Raw genomic sequence first — 24,981 nt, forward strand, 5'->3', positions numbered from 1 at the left:
AAATTAATGCAAATACTAATCAAATATGCAGCTAATATAGTACTCCCAACTGTGGCCTGATGGAGTAAGGTACCCTTGACTATGTACACATTAGTGCATGACTGTGCACACATTTTGAGTTTAGCACACAAAAATTGCATGCACAATTGTGAGTAAAATTATGCACACACATTTTCCATCCTGCATGGAAATCCCATATTAATAAAGGCATTAGGTAATACAGAGAGGAGTATGTAGGCTTATCTCATGTTTTCATAACACAAGAAATTCAACTTCTGGTCAGAAGTGGAGGAAAGTTTCTGGGGCTTGTGTTAGTCCATGAGGCTGGACCTGGAATTCATGGTGAGGGGGGATCTAGTACTTGAAGCAGGCATAACTTGCCTGCGCCGCCTCGGCATCCCCCGGCACAGGCCGCAGTGCCGGGAGACTTGGGACCGCCCTCCCATCCCGCCCCCGAACCGTCACCATGCCCCCAGACCCACCCCGGACCGCCCCCTGATACCGGACACACCCCAGACACGCCCCCTCCCGCCCCTTTTACGAAGCCCTGGGACTTATGTGCGTCCCGGGGCTTTGCGCGCACCGGCAGCCTATGCAAAAAAGCAGGGCTTTTAAAATCTAGCCCATAGTGTATTGCAGTAGCCTAAATGTGATGATACCAGACCAAAGCAAACAAGTTAACAACCAACTGCCCCACATAAATATATGCAGAGGTAAGAAAGGTACAGCAGTTAAATTCAAAGGCAATCCAAACACCAAAGCTGAATCCAGCAGAAAAGGCAGAAGATACTGTTTCAAAAATCAAGAAAGGTTTATTTGTAATATCCTTAGCTCAGCGGCACTTTATAGACAGTGTGATACTGCTGAGTCCCCTAGCACATACGTGTTTTGCGAACAGGCTGCATTGAGAGGGACAGAATACTGAATAAGTCAGTAACAAACCAGACCAGTCCTGCATAAGATTGCTGCCCATCCTAAAAAGTGAGAGAGCGACCTTCTGCACACACTGTCTTTCTGTTCACTTCGTACCTAGTAACCGGGTTGAGTCTGAGCCACCTTGCACTGAAAGGAATTCACAAACCAGATTTACTATGAGCCAATTCATATAAAAACTTCAAATCACATCATGCCCAGCAAATCCAAATCAGATGCAAAAATTCATATTTAATTTTGGATGGGGTTACAGCTGTCTGAAAATCAACCTCTCCAAGCTGAAATTCAGACCAAGACATGGCTGGTTTGCTTGTCTTACTATGTATTGTACATCAAAATAAAATGAATGGCTGGCCTTGCTCGCAAAGCTGATCTCTGAAACTAAGAAAATCTCATTGCAAGCTGATGTCAAGCACAAGTTGAATGTTTATTTATACTTTAGTAAATTCTAATAGGAATCGGAGCCTGTGTTGCCTTTTTAACAGAAAATGTATCTACGGTATAACAGCTTCTTTTTATGTGCTTTTCCAGAAGGTTATAGAGTATACCGGCAATTGATTGCATGTTGACTCTTGGTAGAGTTCAAGGCCGTAGAAGGGCTCAGTAGTATTAGATCAATTGCCATTTTCCAATCATATTGAAAATGATCCAGCATGCTACTACTGTCGGACAGCCTGATATCGGCTGTGTATTTTGTTGTTTGCCATTACAGAACTGTTAGGTCTGAAATCTTTAAGGATACTCCCTGTTTCCCTGTGGTGTTGTCCTATCAACAGGTTAGGAAAAGAAGAAGAAGAAGTGAGATGCTTCATTACAGAGGCAATGTACCTATAACTGACAGCCAGTTGGGTCCTGCAGAGCTTTTAGCTGCTTTCCATTAGCTTTCTTGAAAATCTGCACATAGCAGATATTGAAAGTTATAATTGGAACACATCTGACAGAACTGTACATACTTATAAAGGGCATTCAGACCTTGTCAAAAGGTTTATTTCAGACCTCTAGGACATCTTTGGTATGAGCTCGGGAGGGTTATGGACTTGAATGAACCTGTTACATTATTATTATTATTATTTTTGTTATTGCTGTTATTGTCTTACAGTGTATTTAGTTGTCATATGAAAAATGTTGAGTTTAGAAGTGAAATATTACTTGCAATGAATGTAGTATAATTCTCAAAATAGCAAATCTTAAAGACCTTTTATTGATGTACATTTTTGTTTTGCAGTTTTGATGTTAAGTTTTGCCTTTATAGCCTCTGTTTGAATGGTCTGTTGCACCTAGACAGAGAACTAAGTCAAGAGAAACATGAGGTATGTACAAATATTTTCCACTTGTCCCCTTAAAGCCTTTTTCCTATTCTTTCTCTGGTATGGTGTCACTACCCACACATCACTCACATATGACCCTGTAATGTACCTTAGACAGTATGTAACCTGGAGGATGGTTCAATCAGTCGGAAATACGGAATTCTACAGCCAGAAAGGGAATTATATGTATAAGCGAAATCCTCAGAACATTCATTTTGGGCTGCCATTATAACATTTTTGGCAGCACTTTTGTTTTTATTCTGTTTATCCTCCCCCTTAAATGAATGTGGGAACATGCACGCACACACACGCACGCGCACGTACATGCACACGTGCGCACACACACACCAAAATGTATCTCCTTCTCTGATGTCAGCTTGGACATGCTTTTAGCTAATTATATCCAGATATTTTTTTTTCTGTTGTGCTTGTCACATGTTGTCTCTCACTGGTGTCCTTGGGTTCTATCATATAAAGGGACACTATCTTAATAAAGGATTTATTCTCAGAAGAAAAAATGCTAAACACCATTACATTTCAATTCTTCTATGTAGTATCACGGGGCAGATTTTCAAAGGATTACATGCGTAACCCCCGAAAAGCTGCCCCTGCGCGCACCGAGCCTATCTTGCATAGGCTCGGCGGTGCGCACAAGCCCCGGGATGCGCGTATGTCCTGGGGCTTGCAAAAAGGGGCGGGGAATGGGTGGCCCGGGGCGGGGGCATGGCCTGAGCCTCCAGGCACAGCGGCCATTTGCCACTGTGCCGGGGATCGCGGGCTGGCCGTCGGCCGGTAGGCGTAACTTCTTCAACAAAGGTAAGGGGGGGGGGGGTTCTAGATAGGGCTGGGGGGTGGGTCAGGGAGGGGAAGGGGCGGAGGGAACGGAGGCAGGCTGCATGGCTCAGCGCGCGCAAGTTGCACAACTGTGCACCCCCTTGCACGCGCATGTTATAAAATCGGGCGTAGATTTGTTCGCACCGGGTTGCACGAACAAATCTGTGCCCGTGCGCAGGTTTTAAAATCTGCCCCACAGTCTGTTACATAAATGAAGAAATGTAGATTCATATGTGCATATGGTTTTCTTTCACTATTGAGGATTAATGCATCCTTTATCCAGTTATAAGTGTTTCAGACTTTTCTGTTTACTCAGTGTTTACATTATCATTTAGTTAACTTTATATAATAAAGGGTTATGTAAGTCTAATCAGTCCTTCCCTTAAGAAAAGCCAGCAGCATGGCATTAGTTTTGGAGGTCAGCTAAGCCATGCTATTTTTTCTGGCAATATTTTACTAGTGTGGAAAATACAGCAGCTTCAGTAAATGAGCCCCTAAGTTTGTACTTGAAGCAGTGGAGGGTGAAGTGACTTGCTCAAGGTCACAAGGAGCAGCGGCAGGATTTGACCTTTCGCTTGCTTCAAATACTAGGCTACTCCTCTACTCCTTTGCCCAGGTAAAAGCACCTGCTGAATTCCATAGCATTCATACTGTTACAGAAATACTTTTCAAAAAGGTGCAGTGAGTGGAAGGATAGAGCTTTTGCCTTGTTGTCTGGATCACACAAACGCACAAAGAAAATAATGACACCTGACTAAGTCTTCCATGAAAATATAAAAAGCTATATTTTTCCATATAATATATACACAAACAGACACTTATAAGAGCATCTTAGAATGACAAACCAAACAGGTTTTATTATAGCACAGTGAGCTAACAGGCGTAGCTATATTGCAATACCTACACCCGGGAAATTTGATCACTGTTTTAGGGAGTCTGTTCAACTTCAGGTTCTCTAACCACAAGTCTCGCTTGAGCTTTGAGCTTAATGTACAGCTTACGGAGTTACATCATTGTCACATGAATACATAATGGGGTAGATTTTATAATATGCGCGCTCGCTACCCAGCGCGTGCACATATACGCCCAATTTTATAACATGCGCGCACAGGCACACTTATGTTATAAAATCCGGGGTCAGCACGTGCAAGGGGGTGCACAATTGTGCACCTTGCGCGCCTTGAGCCTGCTCTGAGCTGTGCTGCCTTCCCCTGTTCCCTCCCAGGCCGCTCCGATTTCAGAAGGAACTTCCTTACTCCCCACCCCATCTTCCCTTCCCTTCCCCTACCTCCCCCGCCCTTTCCCCCCTACCTTTGATGATTTCTTTCTTTTATTTCAAAACTTACTTCAGCCCTGGTGCTGAAGTAAGTTGCTCGTACCGGCTGACTGCCAGTGCACGATCCCCGGCCCAGTGGTCATGCAGAGGCCTCTGGCCACACCCCCGCCCCGCCCCACCCTTGAATCACCCCTTTTGTAAAGTCCTGGGACTTACACGCATCTCGGGGCTTTACACACATCGCCAGGCCTTTTGAAAATCTGGCCCAATAATTATAACATGTATTATCTGTTTATATTTAAATTTAATTGGAATGTGAAAGGAGGCTAACATGTTTACCATTCTGTTATGCTACATTGCTTATTAGTTAGCACTACTTTGTAACTAATTTACTGTTGTTAGAACAAAGATACATTTGTAATCCAGTCCTTATTGATTTAAGTTCTTTAAGTAGCTTAGTCAGGAATTGATGTCTGTCTCATTGATATCCATACTTGATGTGATTTAGGATCAGCTTTGTACACAAGCACATTTCTTTTAATATATTATGTGAAAATTGTTTATAAAAGTTTTTTAAATTTCGTAATTTATTTTATTTATTTATTTATTTATTTATTTATTTATTTGAAGTTTTTTTACTCGCTCTCTAAATATACAAAGGCCTAGCAAGAAAGTTGCCACTTTCTTGGATGGGTGCTTTTTCATCTCTCTAGTGGATGGCTGCAAGCGTTATCTCATGGGAGCACTGAAACAGTACCGGGACTCCGAGTCATTGCAGAGTTTTTTCATCCTAACCTCTCTTGGTTCAGTTCTCAGCAGAAGTGTGCCCCCCCCCCCCACCGTGTGTTAAAGTTGTATGTATTTTGGATGGTACATGTGCTGAACAGGTTTCTTTGTCTACTAGCCCTCCTTGCCAAACTATTGCATGTTTCGGGATTTCTCTGAAATGGTGGGTTCTTGTCTTTTGTTCTCACTACTTATAATCGCCATAATGTAGAGACATTCTCTCTCTCATATATATGGAAATATTAGCTCTGCACTTCTAAATAAAACACATTCTGTTGGACACAAGAATCATAATAATAAAATCTGCATCAGTGTCATATAAATAAAAGCAATCCTATAATAATTCAGATAGAAACACTACTGTCAAACCAATACCAACATGTGAGTACAGCAAAAGCTGAAACTTCACTTGTATCCATAAGGTCTGTAAAAGTTTATTCTGTGTCTATAAACTAAATCTGGGCAGATGCCAGGTATTTTCCAACTTTCAGCTTTCACTGTGCTGCCCTTATCTGCTAATGCTGCATTTCACTGAACACAATCTTTTTAATCCCCTAACTACCAACTGGCTCTAAGTGGTGTTCTTATCCTTTTATTAAGTCTTGTCTCCATCTTGCACTCTGTATCTCTCTGTGTGTAATCTTGAAGTTTCCATCTTACTAGACTAGGTGAAGGAAGAGGAAAGGGGCCGTGGACTGTGGAGGGATGCTACCTAACTGCCCAGAATCCTGTAATTTCTTATGTATGCTTTGAGCATTGTACAAACTACAAAATATGAATCCTGAGACATATGAGGAGTGGGTTATAAGGCTCAAAGATACCTCATATTTGAATGCCAAGAGGCTAAGCTAGTGAAAGCTTTTGATAGCATTGAGTTGTTTTTTAATCATTGGTCTCTATGAGCTATTTATAAAGGACGCTTTCCAATAAAAAGCTGCCCGGTATGCACTTTAAAGTCAATGAGTATTTTCAAAACGGATCGCTCAAATGTTGAAAGCTTAAATCCGAAAGATGTGCTTAACATGTAGTGCAGGGGTGATTATTTGTACGGCAGCGCCAATGGCATCTCAATGTAGCTTTTCACGTTGTTGAACTGGAGTCTATCGCTTAGCCGTGAGACATCTATCGGCGGCCGCATCTCCGGACAACGACACAGCCGATAACAGTGGCACCCGACCCCCTGAAGAAGGAGGTTCTCTCCGAAACACTTAGTGTCAGGATAAAGTCGGAGGTTACCATTTTGACAACATCACCTCAAGGCTTGTCCACGGACATTACATTGCTAGATAAGTACATCTTTCGGATTTAAGCTTTCAACATTTGAGCGATCCGTTTTGAAAATACTCATTGACTTTAAAGTGCATACCGGGCAGCTTTTTATTGGAAAGCGTCCTTTATAAATAGCTCATAGAGACCAATGATTAAAAAACAACTCAATGCTATCAAAAGCTTTCACTAGCTTAGCCTCTTGGCATTCAAATATGAGGTCTCTTTGAGTCTTATAACCCACTCATATGTCTCAGGATTCATATTTTGTAGTTTTCACTACTGACTTCCTGTTTTTTGTGGAATCTCTATTTTTTGTATTGAGCATTGTACATGCATATGAGCACTACTGTGTGTCCATTATCTTTCCTGGCATAAATATTGAGTAGTTTTCAGCAAGCTATGTGCTGACCTTTAATATAATAATGGAGTATAGGTTGTTCTTTTCTCCCTAACATCCTTATTCACCATTTTTCAACATATTTTACCATTTTATCAGTACTAAATTCTGATTATACTAGGACAGGGCTTCCCAACCTGTCCTGGGGACCCCACAGCCAGTCGGGTTGTCAGGATATCCACAATGAATATGCTTGAGATAAATTTGCATATATTGAGTCCCCGTGGTATGCAAATGTATCTCATGCATATTCATTGTGGATATCCTGAAAACCCGACTGGCTGTGGGGTCCCCAGGACAGGTTTGGGAAACCCTGCACTAGGGAAAGGAGGGGGCTGTGACAGTAAGTTTTACTGAGAACTTAAGCACAAAGTTGCATCCTATAATTATGAGTAAATCATAACTGAATTTTTCTCTCATAAGAAGCTAAATAAGCCCTTTGTGTCTCACTGAAATGCTTCACAAAGCTGTCCCTTTACTCACTAATACAGAGTTACATGTATAAAATCAATTTTCAAAAGCCCATGTACGCACCTAAAAACCAATTTTATGCACGTAATTCATTCTGAAAATTACAGCCATAGGATGTAGAAAGCACCATGTCTTTTGTCCACATGTAGTTTGTGTTAGCTAATTATTTGATGGATAAAAATTTGCTGCAAAGCAAGCACATTGCACATACCTTGCAAATAGGTGGATCATTCAAATTTACCTCAATAATTGCTATGACAGGTCAATCAAATAAAATAATATGGTTCGAAAACAGATTGACTGTTGGGCAGACAAAGATGTTATGTGGCTGATTTTATCAAGGTCTTTTCGCAAACACATAGCATGACAAAACATTTCTTGATTAATCAGATGAATTCTTTAGTTGTGAAATAAGAGAATAACATTTGCCTGGCTAACATCCAGCATTTTCTAGTAAATCACTAACCAATGAAAAGTCACATATTGACCTTGTAGAAGTTTTGAAATGGCTCATTCATGTGAAATGTTTAATGCAAACTGTACTGAATGTCTAGTGCAGCTTGTTCCCCCAATCTAATTACAGTATGGTGAACATATAATGAAGAATCTTCAGAAATGTCTTGAGGTCAATATTCAAAAGCCATTTAGGCTTAAATGTTATCCATCTAAATGGCAAAATCAGCATATTCAGCCACTTATCAGGCTAAATTCTAGCTGTATAACTAGTTATCCGGTTAAAATGTAGCCAGATAAGTGGGGGCATTATCTAGCTAACTTTGTCGGGCCACTGACCTGACCTAAAGATAGCCAGATAAACTTATCTGGCTGTCTTTAAGATAGCTGGGTATATTCAGCGGTGAGACCGCACCACTGAACATACCCTGCTAGTTAGCTGGATAAAATTATTTGTTTAACTAGCTGAAGCAAACAGCAGCTGAAAACAGTCTCACCTATGTATGTATTAAAATATTCTTGAACAGCAGGGCATGAAATTTAGAGAGAACCTCATCCCACAGACAGTCATGAGGGTCTTTTTGCTTTTTATAGTCCATTCTCCATAGTACAAGTTATAAGGAGCTCACATCTCCCAAAACTGACTACAAAGTGAGACTAACATTTCCGATTTAATTTCACATACCATGCATAATGTGCATTTAATCAAAGTGAGCACAGCATGTGGAAGCTAACTTTCAGCATCTGGATCAAGAGAATGCTTCACAATTGTGGAATGCAGAAGGTCTATGTGGAGTAGAAGAACCTTGATTAATGAATCCTAAGGCTCAATTTTCAAAGGAGTTAGGCACATAAAATTACCATATATGTGCTATTTTATAAACATAAAAAATATGTACTTATTTTTGGTTTTGTGCCTACATTTACATGTGCAAAAAAGGAGGGAACTAGGGGAATTCTAGGATGGGGCCAATAGTTACATATATAAATTGCTATTTTAAGAGACAACACAAGTCCATAAGGCAACTTATTCATGCAATTATACAACTGTTAATTATCTTGCACAGTTGATAACAGGCTTATCTGTTGTCTGCTATTGGTTGGGTGGGAGGGCTGGGTGAACTGAGGGGAGTTCAGGACAAAGAACTAGGAGGGCCTCGATGATCTGGAGAAGAACTTGGTGAACTAGTGTTGGTATCGTCAAACTGGCAATTCAATTACATGTGCATGTTTTAAAATATTCTAACTTATGCATGTAAATTGGGGTTTTACATGAGCAAGTAATATTTTTTCTCATGTAAAATATACACGCATATGTTTGAAAAATAGGTAGAAAAGTACATGCTTTCAATGCATTGAAAGTATTCATGTGTAACTAAGCATACATACATGCATATGTTGGGGGTAGACATATGCATATTTTATAATCTGCACGTATGTTGGCCATATATACGCGTATATGGAGCTGCTCAGAGTTGTTTGAAAGTTATCCTCTAATGTTTTAATGTATTGTTATTGGGACTGGTATTTTTACAGACATATAACTCATTTCCTTGTCACTGTGGGGTCAGTTTTCTAAGACACCCCCCCCCCCCCCCTCTGAGCAGATGAGCAAACTTTTTAACTTTAGCTTTCATCTTTATCTGAATTTTTAGCCAAACAAACCAGCCAAGTTTTGAACTGAAAATTTCCCTAAATCTAGCCATAGAAAATTTGTTCAGCCAGATTTAGGTCTGTTATTTCTATGGATGGGGTTGAAAAGTCAGTGCTAACAGGCTAAGTCACAAACACAGTCCTGGAGCCATCCCTTTTTCGCCCAGCTAAGTTGTTGGCGCCTGGCAAAATGGTAGAAAGTATTCTTAAAAATGTAATGACTGACCACACAGATATACATGTGGATAAAGGTGAGCCAATTGATATAGTGTACCTGGACTTTCGGAAGGCATTTTGCAAAATCTCTCATGAGAGACGCCTCAGGAAATTGGGAGGTCATGGGACAAGAAGCAGTGTCTTAATATGGATTGATAACTGGTTAAAAGACAGGAAATATAGAGGATACAACTAAATGGTTGATTTTCTAAATGGAAAAAGATTGTTAGAGTGCTCCAGGGGTCTGTACTGAGACCTGTGCTGATTAGCATATTAAAAAATGATCTGGAGATAGTAACCAAATTTGCAGATGACACAAAATTGTTTCAAGTTGTTAAAACAGCAGTGGATTGTGAAGAAATGCAGAAGGGCAATGTGAGACTAAGTGTCTGGGCATCTACATGGCAGCTGCAATTTAATGTGGATGATTGCAAAGAAATGCACATAGGGGAAAATAATCCCAGCTACAGGTGCACAATGTTGGGGTCCATAGTTCCGAACCTAGCACCACCTAGGAAAAGGATCTCAGAGACCTTGTGGACAACACTTTGAAATCTTTAGTTCAGTATGTGGCGGCGGTCAAAAAGGCAAATAGAATGTCAGGAATTATTAGGAAAGGAATGGAGAACAAAACATGAGATTATCATAATGCCTTTGTATAGATCCTTGGTGTGAATGCAGTTGAGTGTTGTGTGCAATTCTGGTCGCCCCCATCTCAAAAAAATGATTAGCAGACATAGAAAAAGTCAGAGAAGGGTGACAGAAATGATAAAGGGGACGGAAAAGCTCCATTATGGTGAATGGCTAAACAGATTAGGGCTGTTTAGCTTGGGAAAAGTGATGACTGATAGGTGATATGTTTGAGATTTATAAAATCATGAGTGGGGTGGAATGGGTAAATAGGGAATGATTATTTACTCTTACAGATAACACTAGGACTAGGAGACACTCCCTGAAACTAGCAACCAACAGATTTAAAACAGATTATTGGAATTATTTTTCACTCAGCGCAAAATCATGCTATGGAATCTGTTGCCAGAGGACATGGTCCAGTCGACTGACATAGTGGGCTTCAAAAGAGGTTTGCACAAGTTCCTGAAGGAAAAATCCATAAACAATTATTAGCCAGGTAAACTTGGGAAAGCCAGTGCTTATCCCTGGGAGTGAGATACAAGAAATAGATCAAATATTGGGTATCTGCTGGGAACCTGTGACCCAGAGTGGCAAATGTCGGAGACAGGATCCTGGGCTTGAAGGCACTTAGGCCCTTATGTCTTGCCTCATGAAGTCTGCCGGTTAAACATGTTGAAAAATAGCACCTTGGAGTATTTCAGCCAAAAAAATCAGCTACGTTTTCGAGTGCAAATTTTCCTAAATCTAGCCATACAAAATTTCCAGCCAGATTTAGGTCTGTTTTTTAAAAATCAGTGCTAGCAGGCTAAGTCATAAGCACAGTCCTGGACCCACCCCTTTTTCATCCAGCTAAGTTGTTGTTGGTGCCAGACAATTATTAATTTAAAAGGGTACTCTCTCAGAGCTGATAAAATAGGAATTTGAAAACGGATGTAGTTGGATAACATCTACAGTATAATCCTCATTTAACATTACCACAAATGAGTTTGAAACACATTCCTTTTGTGTGATACACCTTCATTTAAGCATGTTTGAATCTGAAAATTGTTTATCTGTCTTACTGCAAAGTTCAGTGTTAGGATGGGACCATGCTCCTGAGTTACATGCTGTTAAGCTGCTTTATCCGTATTGCTTCAATTTGAATAGTTTTACTGCTTCATCACAGTCATAAAGTCATCTCAGCTATTATGGAGTAGGATATCATGATCCTATGACTTGGACATTTTTTTTTTCAGCTAAATGGCTAAAAGAAGTGCAAAAGCAACAAATAATGCTAGGATAAAAGGATTTATCTTCCAGAGATTTTCAAATAAGCTTTGTCTAAAGTATGACAGTATCATTTTCATTTAAAAAGATGCAGTTTGCAGTACACATTTTCTGGACATGGTACATTTGATTGCAGTAATAATATTTGTACAAAACATTATAAATATAAGGAAATTCCGTAACAATGACTTTTTCTGTTTATTTCTTCATAATTGTATAGATGTTTGTTCAGGTTCTCAGAATGCAACTTACTGACCTGTTGCTGAAGAAGAAGATTGATGGAGAATCATACTGCAGTATCCTTTCAGCACAAGAGGCAGTAAGGGATTCATTTGTTTGATTTTTTTCTGTTTGGTTGACATACGTATGTATATTTTAATGCAGCATCAACTATTGGTATATTGTAGATCAGTATGTTAGACCACTATCATCTTCTGTTTAAGCACATCTGAATTTAAAAAGTTATTTCAAGCTACCATGTTACAGGAATAGGGCACTTTGCGATTCAGATAACATAATTGGCATGACAATATCTTGCCAAAGTAATACATAAAGAGACCAACTTTTGGTACCGTCCACTGTCTACTATTTCTGTGCATAACTGGGCTTGCGGAGATTTATCCTAATATTTTACAAACTTTGTGGTGAGATTCACACAGTTCATAAAATACTGTGTATTTCTGCCCCGAACGTTCATGCATGTGCTTCAGTACATGCATACATTTGGAATACAGGAACATTATCTACCCATTTTATAAAAATATGCGCATCTATTTTATGCATATAATAATTGTACATATGAACATAGGGATTGCCCAGTATCCAGTTTCCAACAGTGGCCAATCCAGGTCAAAAATACCTGGCAAGATCCCAGACAGTAAATAGATCCCTTGCTGCTACCGTGTAATAAGTAGTGGACTTCTTCTCCAGGAATGTATCCAAACCCTTTACAAACTCAGCTATGCTAAGTGCCTTAACCACAGCCTCTGGCAATGAATTCCAGAACTTAATTGTGCTTTGAATGAAAATAACTTTCTTCAGTTTTTTTGAATGTGCCTACTTACTAACTTCATTGTCTGTTCCCTAGTCTTTGTATTTTTTGAAAGAGTAAATAACTGATTTACATTTACACATTCTATTCCACTCCAAGCTGAAGATCCCTAACCTCTTTAGCCTTTCTTCACAACTATATCTTTTTTGAAATGTGGCAACCAGAACTGCACATAGTAATTATAAGTAGCCTCTATATGGAGCGATACAGGGGCATTATGACTATTTTATTCTCCGTCCCATTCCTAATAATTCCTAACATTCTTGTAACCCTTGCTCAGGGTTGGTGCAATGCGCTGTGCAAGCCATATACTTGCAAAGGGTGATGACTTTGAGGAAGCAGTGGCCTGGGGCCACCAGCAGCCAAAATGGAGCTGAGGCTGAGGGGTCACCCGGAGGACTCCACCCCCAGCCCCACTTGCGGGCAGCCAGAGTAAAGAAAAGACCATGGGCCATCCGAGACATAGGAGGCATGCCAAACCACTGCCTGATTCAATTTAGGGAAAAAAAGCATATCCTCTGTGCAAGCCAGCAGCAGGAGCAGTAGCAGCAGCATTTGAATGACATCATATCCTGCTGCTACAGGGTCAGTCTTGCAAGAGAAGCAGCAAGATTTCACAGCTCCTACCACGAAGTCAACTCCGCAACTGTAGGACATGATGTCGCTCAAATACTGCTACTGCTGCAGGCTCGCACAGGAGGAGGGGAAAGCCTGACTGTAATAAAGTGTGTTAGGGAATCCCCGCACTTGAAGTGGGAAGAGGAAGAGACTGGGTGAGAAGGTGTGGGAAAAGCATTTTCTCTCTCTGCCTGAAGATGTAGAGAGAATGAAAAGTGATTTAAGAAAGCTTGAAAAGTGGTCAAAAAATTGGCAGCTGGGATTGAATGCCGAGCAGTGCAGTCATGCATCTGGGGTGCAGCAATCCAAAAGAGCTTTATATGATGGGCAGTGAAAGACTAATGTGCATGGACTGGGAGAGGGACCTTGGTGTGATAGTGTCTGATGATCTGAAGCTGGTAAAGCAATGTGAAAAAGCGTTAGAGCCGGAAGAATGCTGGGTTACATAAAGAGAGGAAAACCCAGTAAGAAAAAAGAGGTGATAATGCACTTCTACAGGTCCTTGGTTAGGCCTCACCTGGAGTACTGCATTCAGTACTGGTGTCCATATTTCAAAAAGGATAAAGACAGGATTAAGGCAGTCCAAAGAAGAGTGACCAAAATGGCGTGGGTCTGTATTGGAAGACTTATGAGGAGATACTGAAGGATTTGAATATGTACACCCTGGAAGAGAGGAGGTGCAGGGGAGATATGATACAGACCTTCAGAGACCTGAAAGGTTTTAAAGACATACAATCATTAAACCTTTTCCGTTGAAAGAAATCAATAGAACTAGGGGTCATGAAATGAAACTCCAGGGAAGAAGACTCAGAACCATCATTAGGAAATATTTCTTCACAGAGAGTGTGGTGAATGCCTGGAATACCCTTCTGGGAGAGGTGGTGAAGACAAAAACAGTGAAGGAATTCAAAGGGTCATGAGATAAACACTGTGGATACCTAAGAGCTAAAGGTTGAAAAGATTGCATGGGGGTAACTGGAGGTAACTTGCTGGTGTGGCAGTTTTTATTTTATTTATTTATTTTAAAACTCTTCTATACCGTCATTAAGTTAGTCAACCATCACAACGGTTTACAGCAGGGCACGATAATGAAAGAATGAGTGGTATAGATTACAGCTTAATCATGTGCCATCACAATACGGTTACAATTTATTATAATAATCTATAAGTGTAATTTAACCTTGTATATCAGGATCATATTAGACGGATTGTATTTAACATTAATATGTATTTGTATGCTAAAATTAACTACTTCAGGTTTGGTGGGTCCTTTATTATCAATTGTTTTTCTCCTTCTCTTTAGTTGCTACCCTTAACAAATAAGCCTTGATTCTGTTAATGTAACGCCATCATTGCTCTCTGCTTCAATGGCAGTGGGAAAAGGGGAATTGGATTCAGACAACAACCGAGGGCTCAAACTTCTACAGTTTGGGGAACAAATAAACATGGGGGTAACTTGCTGATGCAATGCTTACTACCCTTACTCACCAAACCTGATAGTTTTGATGCAACTCCAACATTGCTCACTGCTTCCATGGCAACAGTCAAGGGAAATTGGATTAAACAGCAACCGTGGGCCCTGACTTTTATGGTCTGGGAAACTGATAAGCATGGGGGCAACATGCACAGTGCAGCAGATACTGGCATAAGCTTTCTGGGCAGACTGGGTGGATCATTTGGTCCTTTTCTGCCATCATATCTATGTTCCTATGTTTCTGTGAGACGAAAGTCCCGGTATGCCGTTCATGGCAAAGATGGAAGGCCCCTGTGTGCCGCAAACGGAATGTGCTCTGCTCGCGGCAAAGATGGAAGGCCCCAGTGACCCAGTGAGAGAGAATGTGTGTGTGTGTGTGAGAGAGGAGAGGGGGAGGGGGAAAGAGAGCAGGAGGGTGTGAGAGAGAGCATGGGAGGTAAGAGAGCGGTGGGGGGATGCTTGAGTGTAGGTTTCAGTGAGAGGGAGCCTATATGAGGAGAGGAGGTGTGGGGGAGGGGAGGGTGAGAGAGAGCAGGAGGGTGTGAGAGACAGCATAGGAGATAAGAGGGAGGGATGCTTGAGTGTGGGTTTCAGAGAGGGGGAGCTTATATGAGGAGATTGTATGTGTGAGAGATTGGGAGCTCGTGTGTATGTAAAAGGGATTGTGTGTATGTGAGGGTGCTAGCCTGTGTGAAGGGATTGTGTATTTGTCAGACAGAGCCTGTGTGAACGGGTGCATGAGAGAGAGACATAGGTAGCCTGTGTGAGGATGTATGAGTGAGAGAGAAAGGGAGCTTGTGTGGGTGTGTATGCAAGAAAGAGGGCCCTGTATGAGGGGATATGTGTGTGTGCGAGAGGGTAAGGGAGCCTATATGAGGTGTGTGTATGTGTATTGGAGAGAGGGAGCATAGCATGTGTGTGAGAAAGGGAGGGACAGAGGGAGCCTGTGTGAGAGGCAGTACTGAGAATGGAGTCAAACTCAGGGACTGGCAATAGAGTGGAAGGGGTTGAGCCTTGAGGAGGAGGGGAGAGATACTGGCAGGTGGAGGAGTTGGGACCTGAGAGGACAAAGTGGATAGGGGAGTAGGAAGAGTGAGTGGAAGGGATACTCTTACAGTGAATTTCTAGGGAAATTCTGCTTAAAATATTTAAAATTCTGTATCTTTAAGTAATATCTTTTTTCTGTATTAATTTAAAAGACTACAAAAATTCAATGGCAATACCCCTCAAATTATAATTACCAAAAATATTTTTTACATTTGAGGGAAACTGTAAAATACAGTATTAAATTATTAATACATTATTAAAATATCGGGAATCGGTATCAGAAAATTCAGTGCTTCAATCTCCTGGGCTCTTGCCCGCAAAGGGCTACAACCCCTCTCATCTACATGCACTTTGTATAACGTCATTTACTTCATCCCGTTTGTTGTGTTTTTTTACTTTTATATCATAAGTGAAATCTACTCTAAATGTTACCCTTTAAAATGCCCTAAGTGAATTACTCTTGATACAACTTATCTTTTTGTAACTATTTCTGATGTCGCCGTCTATGTTGCTGTTTCTTGTTGTTGCCTGCCCAACATTGACAATGTTTTGGCGTGCAATTCACGCCTGCTTCAGGGGACTTATCATTGTTCCTACAATAGAAAGCACTTTATTTACCTTACCTCATTAATCTTAAAGAAAATTTGAGTTTTAAAACTGGCTACTTACAAGGGACTTATGTTGTAGCTGATCCCAGCTTAACCCAGCAACTCACACAGGTTCAAAAAAATGGTGCTTAGATGTTATCACTTGCCTTTACCGGAAGTCATGTACTTATACATTTCTCAGGGCTATCGAACCAGCCAACCCAAACAAGCCTACATATAAATGGACCAGTCTACTTCTTTGTTAAAGCCCGCAGGAGAGACCGTATTCAATTTAAAAATCCATCTCTGTTCATGTTGCAGGAGCCTCAAGTTTATATTGCCTCCCATTCATCCTGCTCAAAGCTTCTAAAACTGTGCAAAATAAGTTCTCAAAGGAGTGAACTTGTTCTATGCAATGTTGAACTAATGGCGCTTCTATCTTATTCCGTTTAAGTGCACTCTTATGTTCAATCAACGCGTCTTCAATTGCCTTGTAGTTTTCCCTATATTTAGGAGTCCACAGGGACACCATATTACATAGACAACATTTTTTGACATGCAGGAGGTTTTTACAATCAGCTTATATCTCTTCAATTTACTTAAAGGGGTATTAATGTTAGAATGTGCTTGTGGGCACATGACACAAGATTCACATGGAAAATGACCCACTCCTTCTATAGATCTTTCTGTTCTTTCTTTAAAGAAAGAAATGCACAACTTGATCCTTTATGTTGGTACCCCGTTTAAATGCTATTAAGGGTTGTTCCTTAAACACTGTATAGACTTGCAGCTGGCGCCATTTTGAATACTGGCAGCAGATCGTCTTTGCCCTCACAATGCCACAGGGGCCGACCGTCGGTACCTGTGACATAGTGAGGGCAAAGGCGATCTGCGCCATTTGAGTACTGGCATCGGACGGCCGGCATGCAGGAGGTCGCTCCCGGATACCCGCTGGACTTTTGGCAAGTCTTGTGGGGGTCAGGAGGCCCCCCTCCAAGCTGGCCAAAAGTCCCTGGGAGTCCAACGGGGGTCCCAGAGCGACCTCCTGCACTCTGGCCGGCCGATGCCAGTACTCAAAATGGCGCCGATAGCCTTTGCCCATACTATGTCACAGGGGCTACCGGTGCCATTGGTCAGCCCCTGTCACATGGTAGGAGCACAAAATGGTGCCGATGACCATGTAACAGGGGCTGACCAATGGCACCGGTAGCCCCTGTGACAAAGGCTATCGGCGCCATGATGAAACCTGCACCGATAGTGTGAGAGTGCAGGGGATGGCTCCCAGACTCCCCGCTGGACCACCAGGGAGTTTTGGTAAGTCTTTGTGGGGTCAGGAGAGTGGGGGGTTGTAGTTAATTTTAATTTTAGCTGGGACACGAATAGAAATCGCCGTATTAATGAATCGGGGTGCCGTACGGCCGAATGCAATATATCTGCTCCCCGACGAATCCGAATCACGAATGCAACATATGGCATCCCTCTGCACATCCCTAGTGATTGAACTTTTGGAAATAATCAGTAAACTTAAGTTGAACACCCAGTCTGAGTCCAGCCTGTTTGTCCCCAAAGAAACCACATCATCAGAGAGAGACACACACACATCAGGGGAGACACTCCATCACCTGGGCCACAAAGGATTTCCTTTCCCCCCATAGAAAGAGCTCACTCTCTGGGAAGGGAAAGATGGCAAGAGCAGCACCGACTAACAAATATTTATTTATTTATTTGATTTATTTGATATTTTTTGTATACCGTCATTCAGAGTCCATCGAAACGGTTCACAACAGGTTAAAAAACAATTTGCAAGAAACTAGCATACATTATAAAACCTAAAACTAGCATACATTATAAAACCTAAAATGAGTCTATTAACATAAAAATTTCCTAACCTTACATATAAATTTTCCCAAAACATAACTCCACTCACGTCCTAAAACACTTCAAATTCTACTCCAGTGTATAAAACATATCTAAAATTAGTTAAAACAAATGCTAATGTAATTAAATAGATAACCTAGCGTAAAATTCTAAAAATTACAAATACTCAAGAGTCTTCTATAAGGGATTCTGGAATCAAATAATTGCAGTGACATGAAATGTATTTAGGGCTGACACGAATAGGCTTTACTAAAAAACCAAGTCTTAAGCTCACGTTTGAAGTTTTTAAAATTTGACTCCAGCCTCAGGGGAGCCGGAAGTGAATTCCAAATTCCCGGACCAGCCATCGACAGCGCTCTCTCCCTCACCTGGTTGAGACTTTTATAGTCCTTGGGGAACCGACAAAGAAGAAAGTCTTTCCTCTTTTCTTTCAGAACTTCACCTCTTTGACCTGCTCATGTAACACCTGGGTCTCAGATAACTTTTAGATGTTGAATCCAAGGGGTCACTCACAGGTATACAAATTACATTTAATCTTCAGTTATTCTTGAAACTTGGGGAGTAACGCTCCATGTGGCAGCCGGTTCTCTCACCAAAACAGAACTCCCACGCCAATTGATGTTTCAAAACTGTTTTGCTTTATTTACAGAAGGCACACAACAACTCAAAATTGTGGAAGTTTCTAGTCCAGTACTCACATACAGTTTTGCAGGATTTCACAGTACAGACATACAACAGTCCATCTGAGACCTCCCGAGCTTTCAGACATGCTTCTGGTGTTACTTGCAGAGTACCGGGGGGGGGGGGGGGGGGGGGGGGGGGGGGGGGGGGGGGGGGGGGGGGGCCAAAGGTTGAGACAATCAGAAGAAAGTCGGGTTGTCAGAAAATACGTGCTGCTGGACAAGTTATTGACCATGTTGTAAGGACAAGATTCCATAGAACTTTGCACAGCATTAGAGTTAAAATGCAAACACATTTGAGATCATAAAAATGTGAAATGTTTTCTGTAAGGTCACTCTGGTAGTAGCCCATATTGACTGAGAGAAGTCTTGTGTTACTTTACTATGGGGATGGTCAGATCCAGTCCTCTAAAGCCACAAGTCTGGTGTTCAGGATAAATAAATAAATAAAATCTACAATGAGTATGCATGAGAGAGACTGGCATCCATTGCCTTCAATGTATTGTACATATTGTATATAGGCTATATGCCACTTCTATATACCCACATTTAATATTTAATTTTAATTTTATCCATATGTTACAATGTTCCTTATATTAATTGTTTAATCAACTGTTATCTTGTTACAATGTAAAAATAGGGCAGTTCCGGCTCTATTCAACCTGTTATCTGGAAACCGATGTGATATCTCGATCGAATGTCGGTATACAAAAGAAATAAATAATAATAATAAATATGCAAATGTATTTATACATATTCTTTGTGGATACCCTGACATCCAGACTTGTTTATGGATCATGAGATCAGAAATGTCCACCCCTGCTCTACCAGGCCTGAAGCTATTGCTGTAAAGCAGGTCAAAGAGGTGAAGTTCTGAAAGGAAAGAGGAAAGACTTTCTTCTATGAGGGTTTTGGTTAGAATATTGAGACTTATGGTTTTCAGGTTCTGTATTTGTTGTGCTCTATTAGGATCCATACCTATGTGTATGAGAAAACAAATAAAGCAGCATTATTTATTTTTTTTATATACCAACATTTGATCTGAGATATCACACTGGTTTGCATTCAGGTACTGTAGGTATTTCTCTATCCCCAGAGGGCTTACAATCTAAGTTTTGTACCTGAGGCAATGGAGGGTAAAGTGACTTGCCCAAGATCGCAAAGAGCAACAGCAGGACTTGAACCCTGGTCTGGTTCATAGCCCACTGCTCTAACCACTAGGCTATTCCTCCTCCCTATGTCAGATAATTAAAACTGAAAAACAACTACAGTATAACAAATTGTAAAGCTGCCATAACGAGAAAATTTTCAGCAGCAGAATTTTTAAATAAATTTGCCAAGTGTCAGAATACAGCCAATTTCTGATGAACTTTTAATAGGAAAGGCAGTTGGGGACACACACTCTCTCCCCTCCACTGAGCCATAAATTAGACACAAACCAGAATAATGATATTTAAATAAGCCACAGCTTTATTAACCAGTTAGAAAACTACAGTTGCTGATGGTAACACAGAAGAATTACAAATATGTTTTGGTGCATGAATGGAAGGACAGTAGGTAAGAAGAGCAATAAGCATCAGGGCCGATGGAAGCACTAGGCGAACTAGGTGATCGCCTAGGGCACCTAGCATTAGGGGGCGCCGAGTCGCTGGTGGCCGTCAAGAAGGCTCATACGGCCGCCGAAGATCGGCAGGGCCGTGGTGGCCTCACGTCACCATGGCCCGAAGAAAAAGGTCGCGTCTAAGCCTGCAAGTACTAAACCTCCTTCCTGCCCCCGCGGCCCTGGAAGAAAAATGTTGCCGGAGCCGCACGGGCAGGAAGGAGGAGGAGCATCAGCCATGTGCCTGAAGGAGGAGGAGCATCAGTTGCATGCCAGAAGAGGAGCAGCGCTTAAGGGCCGCTGCAAATCCCACATTGCGGGCGGCCCAAGAAGACCAGAGCCACTGCAGAACCCATCCTGCGGCGGCCCATGAAGAGGAGGCCCAGAGGTGAGAGAGAGGCTGAGGATCTGTAGAGTGTGTATGCGTGCGTGTATGAGATGAGTTGAAAGACTGCATGTGGGAGTGAAGACCTGAATGTTTGCAGAGACAGCATGTGAGAGCCTCTGTGTGTGAGTCAGACAGCATGTGCCAGTGAGAGACTGTGTGTAGGAATGATTATATGAGAGAGAGCATGTGACAGTGAGAGCCTGTGCTTGAGCAAGATACCATGTGGGCGTGACAGAGAGTTATGGGTGTGTGAGTCAGACAGCATGTACCAGTGAAAGACTGTGTATGAATGATTCTATGAGAGAGCATGTGAGAGTGAGAGCCTGTGTGTGTGTGTGTGTGAGAGAGAGAAAGCATGTGAGAGTTGAGAGCCTGTGTGTGAGAGAGAGAGAGAAAGCATGTGAGAATGAGAACCTGACTGTGTGTTTGAGGGAAGAAGATGGAGAGAAAAGAAAATAGAAAAAAAGACAATATAAAAGGAATTGGCAACAAAAATAAGAAAGGAAAGGTGGGAAAAAAATCCTGTGACCAACCGATTAGAAAACTAAGATAAGACAGCAAAGTAAAAAAAATAAATTACTTTTTACTGATTGGCACATGTAATCTTTGGGAATGTGCAAGAGTAGCACTTTCTCTATGCGGAACTCACAATGTAGAGATCAGCATGGAGGAAGTGGAAGCCCACAGTGCCTGCAGAGAGGAGGCAGCAGAGTGTGCTTCAGTGCCAGTAGCAGCAATCAGCGCCTCCCCAATAGCCACGCGGCAGCAGTGACAGTGACAGCAGAGGAATGAGAGAGGCTCTGAGGTTGCTGGCAAAAGAAAGAGAGGGGGTCTGCCTTTAGTGTGTGCATGTGTATGAATGGGAGTCTGCCTGGGGGTGTATGTGTGTGAATGCATGGGTGCCTGCCTGAGGGTGTGTCTGTGTATGAGAATGAATGGGTGTCTTCCTGGGGTTTGTATGTGTGAGAATAGGTGCCTGCCTCTGTGTGGTGCATGTGTGTGTGTGAATGAATTGGTGCCTGCCTTGGGGTCTGTGTGTGTGAGAATGAATGTGTGCATGCCTGGGGAATGGGGAGGGAGTGGTGTGAAAATGAATGGGAGCCTGCCTGGGAGTCAGTGTGAGCATGACTGGGAGCTTGCCTGTGTGTGTATGTGAGGGAGCCAGTGAGAGAGAGAGCATGAGTGTGTATTAGAAAATACAGGGGAGTAAGAGTGTGTGGGGGGGAGTGTGTGTTGGGGGAGAGAGTGTCTTACACCTGAGAGTGTGTCAGTGTCTGTGAGAGCGAGATGTTATGATGGGTATAAGAGCATGAATGTGTATGTATGTGAAAGAAAGAATGGACATGTGAGTATGTGTGAGAGAGAGAGGATAACCTCCTAATCCTCGACAATATCAGGGTGACCGCAAGCAGTGCCCAACCTGCTCGCGACCCAGAAAACCACACAGTCAGCGGCTGTGATCGAGAATGAGGTAGGAATCGGGGCCAAGACCGGGGGTGGTGGCGCAACGGGGGGCAAAAGGGAGAAGGCTCACCTAGGGCGCCTAATCCCCTTGCACCGGCCCTGATAAACATGAGTGTTTCCTGTAGGAATGGCTTGACGATTATCCAGCCAACTCAGGGGTTTTGTAGAGATCTTGAAAATAAATTTGGCGATCTTGAGGATGAAGGCATGGTAATTGGCTATGATGCTTGTGCTCATCCTTCAAGTGAAGGGAGCAGTAAGAGCTTTGCAAGACTTGCTGCCACCTCATTCATCATCCAAAGCTTTACTGTACACCTTGTCTCCAGTATAACGCAAACACCCTTTGTGGAAGCTGACTTATAGTGCTGAGGGAAAGGATCTTTGCCATCTTGCTTCCATCTCTGATAAAAGCTGTCTGCTTCTGGTCTGATGCTGGGGAAGTTTCTTTTTGTGCCTCCTCCTGCCAACATCATCACTGGTCAACCTCAAAAGGTGGCCTGCTGTGGGTTGGATTGCCTTCAAAAAGGTGATCCAAAGGGCTTTTCCCCTTGGGGAGTTCCCTAGGAAGTGAATTGGGAGTGATTTGACTTAGTTATGATGGTGTTGCTCTCAGTGGGAAGAGGGAATGAGGAAAGAGATACATTTGTTGGGAGTCAAAGATTGGGTGTATTTTTTATAGTCCTCTCCTTTGAGGCACAACTTTGTTGTTGTAGCTTTCTATGTACTTGAAATTTCTTTTTGGGTGTAGGTGGGGATTTGGGTGGAGTATTAAGTTTTGATATATTAATTGATGGGGTGTTGAGAGGGTTTTATGGGGATGTTTTAATACTTATATATAATCATGCTTGTATGATTTGCTTTGATATCACTGGCTTTTTATCCTAGTGAGAAAAGGGAATGAGTCACAGCTGTGTGATAGAATTTTGTTTATTATTGTTGATTTTATTGAATACTGTATTTTATTTTGCCTGTATTTATAGAATTTTATATTTGTATTGTATTGTATTTTATGAAATGTTTTCTAAAATGTATTGTTATAAGCCAGTTAGGGCAATTTTTAAACATTGTTAAGGTGGGGTGTAAGAATAAAATAGGCAATTCCAACCTTCCCTCTCCTGAACAAAGCCGTACTCTAATTTCCTGCTGTCCTTCATAATCTAGCTAGGCAACTGACAGATGCCACCAAGCACACCACATAATCAGCTAGACCAGTTCCCACCAGTCTCTATCATGGTTTCAAGCTTTATGTAGGCTTGATGAGAGAGAGGATACAGGACCTACTTGTGTTTCTTTTATGCTGGTTGCCCAAACCCCCTACCCCCAGTGGAGAGGAAACTGTTGCACTTCTGTGAGAATGGCCAGGCCGGGAGACAAAAATAGAGCAGGAGGGGAAGAGAAGAAAATAGGGCGTCCTGCCACCATGTTACTATCACCCTCCGTGCATGCGGCATGGGGGATCTTGTTTAGGTCAGGGTTGGGTCAGTCCTGTTGTTACTGTATACTATACAGCAATGCATATCCTATCAATGCACTATAAATAATAAATATTTTTCTCAATTATATTCCCTCTGTAAAATAAAAAAAAAATGTTTTGTTTTCTAGGACCTGGTAGAACTGCAAAAACAATTCCATTCAAGAATGCCTATTCTTGAGGTGTCAGATGTTTACAACTCTGAATACCAAACTCTAGAAGACATTGAAAGAAAAGATAAAGAATCTTCTGAACAAAGAATGCGTAATGTAAGGGGGGGTTATTCAGTTATAAAGTCTTACTAACCATCAGCTATAACTACTCAGAAGATTTTAGCTCATCTGATTGACGCTTTGTAACTTTTTTCGTTCACATCTAGTCTACAGTTTTTAACAGTTGCCACAAGGGAATGTGAAACCTTCATGAATTATTAGCCTATGATGGCTACAGTATGGATAATTACCATGGCAACTCCTCTAGTGCAATTAGATCAGGGCAGAACAAGAAATAGCTTGTATTTACCTTGTAATTTCATGCAGGCTTGAAAGACTAGCCATATGCAGACTGTTGCAATTGTAACAGCAAACTAGACTGTGAAGCAAAAGCCGAAGAGATAGCCACCCTTTATACAAAATACCATTGCAGAGATTTAAAGATAAATAAGACATGGAATACCATGACCACCATGTTTTTTGCCGTCCTCCTACACTTTTAGCAGCTATGTCATGCCCCAAAGAGCTTAAGTCTGAGCCAGTGGGGGATAAAGTGTCTTCCCAAAGTCTCAAGAAGTATCTGTGGGAGAAGCAGGATTGATTTGGGGACCAAGCAGTTTTAGCTTCTCTGTCATACCATGTGCTGATGACATGGCATGAGTTTTCGTAATTAACATCATCCAGCCAGTCCTAGATGTTGGTGATTTCAGGAGAGAGAGAGATACTGCATACAGTTATATGCAAAAGTTTAGGCACTCTGGCCAAATTGTTTGTTTCAGTGAAGCTCTAACTTTGTACCATGTAGAGATTGTGTCAGCTTTTGTTCACTTAAACATGACACCTTTCTACAGTTTTTAATGCAACATTACTATATATTTGCTGATTTTAACATATGGAAAATAATATGCAAAAGCTTAGATGCCTTGACAGCAGTAAGAGTTTCCAGCTATGAGTCTTGATATTTTTTCCCACTCTTCCTTTCAGAACTCTTCTAACTCAGGCACATTCTTGGGTCTT

At 41.6% G+C, this 24,981-nt stretch overlaps 1 protein-coding gene across 4 annotated transcripts in view; it reads left to right on the forward strand.

Moving 5' to 3' along the window:
- The window catches only part of EVC (EvC ciliary complex subunit 1), a 206,532-nt gene that overhangs the window by 46,132 nt on the left and 135,419 nt on the right, over positions 1 to 24,981 (forward strand). For all 4 annotated transcript variants that reach the window (XR_003854806.1, XM_029591185.1, XM_029591175.1 and 1 more), the window contains 3 exons: positions 2,159 to 2,243; positions 11,715 to 11,813; positions 23,884 to 24,021. Coding sequence is in view for 3 of the 4 variants with exons in the window: in XM_029591185.1 (XP_029447045.1) it covers positions 2,159 to 2,243; positions 11,715 to 11,813; positions 23,884 to 24,021 (322 nt within the window). In the remaining variant the exon portion in view is untranslated. The remainder of the gene's footprint in view (positions 1 to 2,158; positions 2,244 to 11,714; positions 11,814 to 23,883; positions 24,022 to 24,981) is intronic.

This window comes from Rhinatrema bivittatum, chromosome 1, assembly GCF_901001135.1.
Source record: "Rhinatrema bivittatum chromosome 1, aRhiBiv1.1, whole genome shotgun sequence".
In the NCBI taxonomy this organism is placed as follows: Eukaryota; Metazoa; Chordata; class Amphibia; order Gymnophiona; family Rhinatrematidae; genus Rhinatrema; species Rhinatrema bivittatum.